This window comes from Galeopterus variegatus, unplaced genomic scaffold (genome assembly GCF_000696425.1).
Source record: "Galeopterus variegatus unplaced genomic scaffold, G_variegatus-3.0.2 Scaffold290, whole genome shotgun sequence".
In the NCBI taxonomy this organism is placed as follows: domain Eukaryota; kingdom Metazoa; phylum Chordata; class Mammalia; order Dermoptera; family Cynocephalidae; genus Galeopterus; species Galeopterus variegatus.
In genome coordinates, this window is record NW_007726401.1 from 742,757 (window position 1) to 747,351 (window position 4,595).

At 36.1% G+C, this 4,595-nt stretch overlaps 1 protein-coding gene across 1 annotated transcript in view; it reads left to right on the forward strand.

The window, feature by feature from the left end:
* Positions 1 to 4,595, forward strand: part of GPATCH2L (G patch domain containing 2-like) — a 36,266-nt gene that overhangs the window by 30,543 nt on the left and 1,128 nt on the right. Inside the window, exons 6-7 of the mRNA XM_008567074.1 lie at positions 1,519 to 1,583; positions 2,624 to 2,663. Of these exons, the coding sequence (XP_008565296.1) occupies positions 1,519 to 1,583; positions 2,624 to 2,663 (105 nt within the window). The remainder of the gene's footprint in view (positions 1 to 1,518; positions 1,584 to 2,623; positions 2,664 to 4,595) is intronic.

Below are 4,595 nucleotides of genomic sequence, written 5' to 3' on the forward strand. Positions count from 1 at the left end.
GTAATGTTCTCCCTACCACTTACCTTCCTTTCTTTCAGCTCTTATAAAATAAGAAGCTCTATTTTCATGGAAGTCACTCAGTTCATCTTGAAGACTCCCTTTAGCTTGCCTGGAAGGGAACTAGGGCCTATTGGATGTGCCCCTAATGATTTCAAATGAATAGGATAATATTTACTTGTTTAATTCATCTTCATCACCTTAAAGGGATATTTGTCATTTCTAGCAGAGGTCACTGCTCTGTCCCCCTACTTCACCCTCCCCCATCTCTCTTTTCTTTTTCTAAATTGTAATCATAAATAATGAGTTTCATTCACAGTTCCCTGCCAGCGAGCTGCTAATTACGCAAAGTACTGCTTGTAATTTACACAGTAATAAAGTGTAAATTTAAACATTACAGCACTTTAAGTTAATAATTTTTCTGCTGTAACAAATAGCTCATTTTTCACCCATCTTTTCCCGTTGCCCCCCTACCATGTCTATGTCTATGACCAAGAAGCATGGCTGTAAGGGATGAAGAATATGAAGAATACAGTATGTGAAACCTTTTCATTTAGCTCCACTCCCACCCAGAATCTGGCCTCAAATTAATTTTTCTGTAGCCAGTTCTGCTAAGATGTGTGTCCTAATGTTTAGGCTAATCCATACACATAGATGAATACAGATAGTAACATTTGCCCAGAAATAAATGTGTTTGAGTAACAGGTTTGACATTCTTGACATTCGTGCCCATGACTTATGTTCTCTTAACACTTACTACTGCGTGTGTAACTCTTCCTGTATATGTGTTGGTATGCTTTCTTGGGTACTGTGGTAGATAGTCGTTGTAAATGTACTCAAATTAAATGAAGGGTGAGTGCCTTCTGCCATTTTCCAATTTTGTGGAGGTGATTAGTTTCTGAATTGCTTGTGGTGGTATAGGTAAGCTTTCACATTACAATCTCAAGAAAGAATCAATTTACACAAACTTCTGTTTTTACTTCAGGAGATGATGTTAAAGGGACAAAATACAGAGTGACAATTTTTGTAAGTTACAGAAGTCTTTTGACATGTATACATTTGGTCAGCAGATATTTAGGTTTTACCAGTGAGGACTCAGTAAGTGTCCCAGTATGAAGGCTGTTGACACTATCATCACATAACTGTAGGGATCTTGTTGTGCTGGCTTGTTAAAATTGGCCACTGCTGGATTTTCTAAAAAATTGTTTCTATTCCTATATACTTTAATAACTCCAGTATTACTCACTATATTAAAATACCATATATTGTAAACAATATTTATAATGACTTTTTTCGATCACCAGGGGAAAATAAGTTTAGGATAACACATAATACTTTTGAGATAGATTACCATAAAAAGAAATATAGTTGCTGTTGGATTTTAAAATTGACATTTGACATGTGGCTTTGAAGTTGCCTTGGCTGGCACAGCTATGGGAAAGTGTGAGCTTGATGACAGATTGTGCTTTATATATTTATTTCTGTGGTTGGATGATACTCTTGTCTTCCTTGTCTTTTTAGGAGACCATAAGTACTTTGGGTACTGAGAGGATAAGCCATATCATTAGTGACCCTCGGCAGAAAGAGTAAGTGCTTATGTATTTACTGGCTATCCTAGCCTGTTCCTTGGAGAAGGAGGCAGAGAGGAGTTTTGTGAAGCAATCTAGAAATAAGGCTTCAGAGCTGAAAGAAGAGATCCTAAAGATTTGTACTTTATAACAGTTAACATGGTTAATATCCTAAACCCATGACAGTGATTTTCTTTTCCTTTCTATTTTCTGTTTTTTGTTTTTTTATATCTATAGATGCTGCATTAGTAGACTCCAATAAGCATGTTATATTTTAAACTCATTTTTCTGTTTCTTAAAAAATTATTTTTGTTCAAAATGGGTGTTTGCCTCTACTCTCCTATGTTTATTCTCTTCCCATGTTTAGATTTCTTCATAGAGAAGTATCTTTTTTGTCTTAACTACTGTGGTATAGTAAATTCAGTGAAAAAGCCTGTATGTAGCTACAGGAGAATCATTCTGCCTTTTCTCGTGACAGCCTCGTCCCCTAACATAGTTGGCTTTTTCATGTATCCCGTGTGCATTATGGTCAGTACCCAGTTGTGATCCTATACACATCCAGCCTGGTTTAATTTTTAATTTACAAAATAGGCAAGATGTGCCCAGAAATAAATTTTATGCCCTTGGAGAGAGGGTTTTACTTTTTCTCTTTATTGATTAGGCTTGACAGATAACGTTCTCTCTACCACCACCCTTACTTACTTACTTTCAGCTCTTGTAAAATAAGAACCCTGTGCCCTTGTTGAGTTGGGGATCCTGTTGTCGCTGCACAGCTGAGAGTGCATTGGTGTCACACGGTAATTCTGGACTTATTTCTAGCCTGTCCAGTCTCTTAGATTCCATTTCAAGGCTTCTTCCTTTGATGAGTTATTTTCAGCGAAAAAGTTCACACACATTTAATATCTTTCACCTTTTCTCCTTCCATTGCATCTTTTCTCCATTTCTTTCTTTGACTTTACTTCATTATTCTAACATCTTTTTATCTTCTCCTCCCCTCTATAATTTTCCTACCACTTCTTTTATTGTTTTCTTTCCTGTTATTCTCTCCCTCTCTGTAGTTTCTGGTTACCATCAGCTGGGAAAAGAGAACGAAATCAGGTAAGATTGCTTTTCTTTGTCATCTGTATTTTATCATTTGGTTTCCTTTCCTTTAGAAAGAATAAAGCGTTGGCTTCTGATTTTCCTCACATTTCTGCCTGTGCACATGAGGTAAGGTTTCCTCTTTCCTGTGTTATTCTGATTTTCTTAGAGTACTGTTTTCCAAGAATATCAGTACTCACTGATAAGAACTATAGCTAATTCTCCTTTTTAGGTCACACTGTGATCATCAGTTTCTTCTCACTTGTAACATTTACCTCATAGGATTCCTGTTTTTATTTTAGTTTTGAACTTTGCAGTAAGAAAGCAGAATGAATCTCATCTGCTTTATGGTTTAGTTCAACATTCAAATCCTATGCTGAAGAGTATGATGTTGAAGCCTGAATAGATGAAGCAAAAGAAGGTAGAGCTGCTTTGTGAGTGAAGTGGGGTTGAGGCCTTAGAACCCTGCCCTCTTAGTCTTTTCCCTAGCTACCCCTTGAGGGGGTCCTTGGCATATTTAGTCCTTTGTGTAGGGGTCACAATTTAAAAATTACAGTAGCTATTAGTATGTTCCTTTATGTTTGATGCTTTTTGATTTTCTTGGAGGGTAAGTTTATCTTGGTGCATCAGTTACTTGTAAAATAGATGAAGTTTGATAGGTAAAAATTCTTAAGCTTCCTGTTGCTCAGTGTTTTTTGTTTTTTTAACTACTTAGTAGCTTATTGAGTTAATTTACATTTTAGACTTGGAACCTTCATAGTGAATTCGCTGTTACAAAAAGAACTAGAGCAATGGAAGACATAATTTGTAGATATTTATGAGGTTATTTTATGTGGTATGTGGATACACAATTTTTATTTTTAAATTATATCTTATAATGTATATTAGAAAAAATATAATTTTTATATTAATTTGTTTATGAAAACATAGTAAGGACAAGGCTGAGTAAAAAGAAAAAGAAAAATACTAAGTAAACGGTAGTGCAGGTGGTAGGCAGATAAGGAAAAAGTCATGAAGATGGTACAGTGGTGAGATACTGCAGTTTGGGGAACTCTAAGCTAGAGCACTAATCATGTTTATTTCGGAGGATCTAAAGGCAGTAGGGGACGTGTGGTGATCACCTGGTTCAGATCTGTTATTTACAAATGAAGAACTAGAGGTCCATAAGGTTTAAACTATTTGCCTGAAGTCATACAGCTAGTAGAAATGGGACTGGAAGCTCTATGGCAGACAGAACAGTTGCCTAGTTTGTATTTTCTTTACATACTTTTGAAGTTACCATTCAAAGTTCTTCTAGTCTTAAGGTATACTAAGTTCTGAACTTTGGGGGGTGGACTATTTATTGTGGAAAAAATCTAAAGAAAGCTAGCAAACATAAAGCGAGATGCTTTTATATATAGTATCCCATTTGATCCTTACCACCACCATTCGAGGTCAATAGATATTTTACAGATGAGAAACTGAAATTACTTTGTATCCTGAAGGCAATATTTCATTTAGCTCTCACAATAATCCTGTAAAATAGATAAGACAAATAGCAATACATCCATTTTACAGATGAGGACAGTAAAACTGAAAGAGATTATATCATTTTTTTTTCCTGCTGTTGGCGTGCTGGGGCGCCTGCAGTGAGCCTGGCCAGAATGTGACTGCCACAGCCTTCCTCCTCACCCAGGTGACCCTGGTTCCAAGGTTATGTTATTTTTAACACGCAGCAACTCAGTGGTAGTTTGGTACTAAAAGTTAGATATCCTAATTCTTAGTCCAGTTCTCTTTCCACTATACTATGGTGCTGGTATGTGCTAACCAGTTGTTCTTAGAAACATTTTGCCAGGGTAAGGAAATGAAAAGGTAATTTCATGCTAATCTTCTTTGGAACAAGGGCTAATACATAGTTGATAATCAATAGGCATAAGTTCTTGCTATGTCAGTTGGAAAGTACTGTCTTCT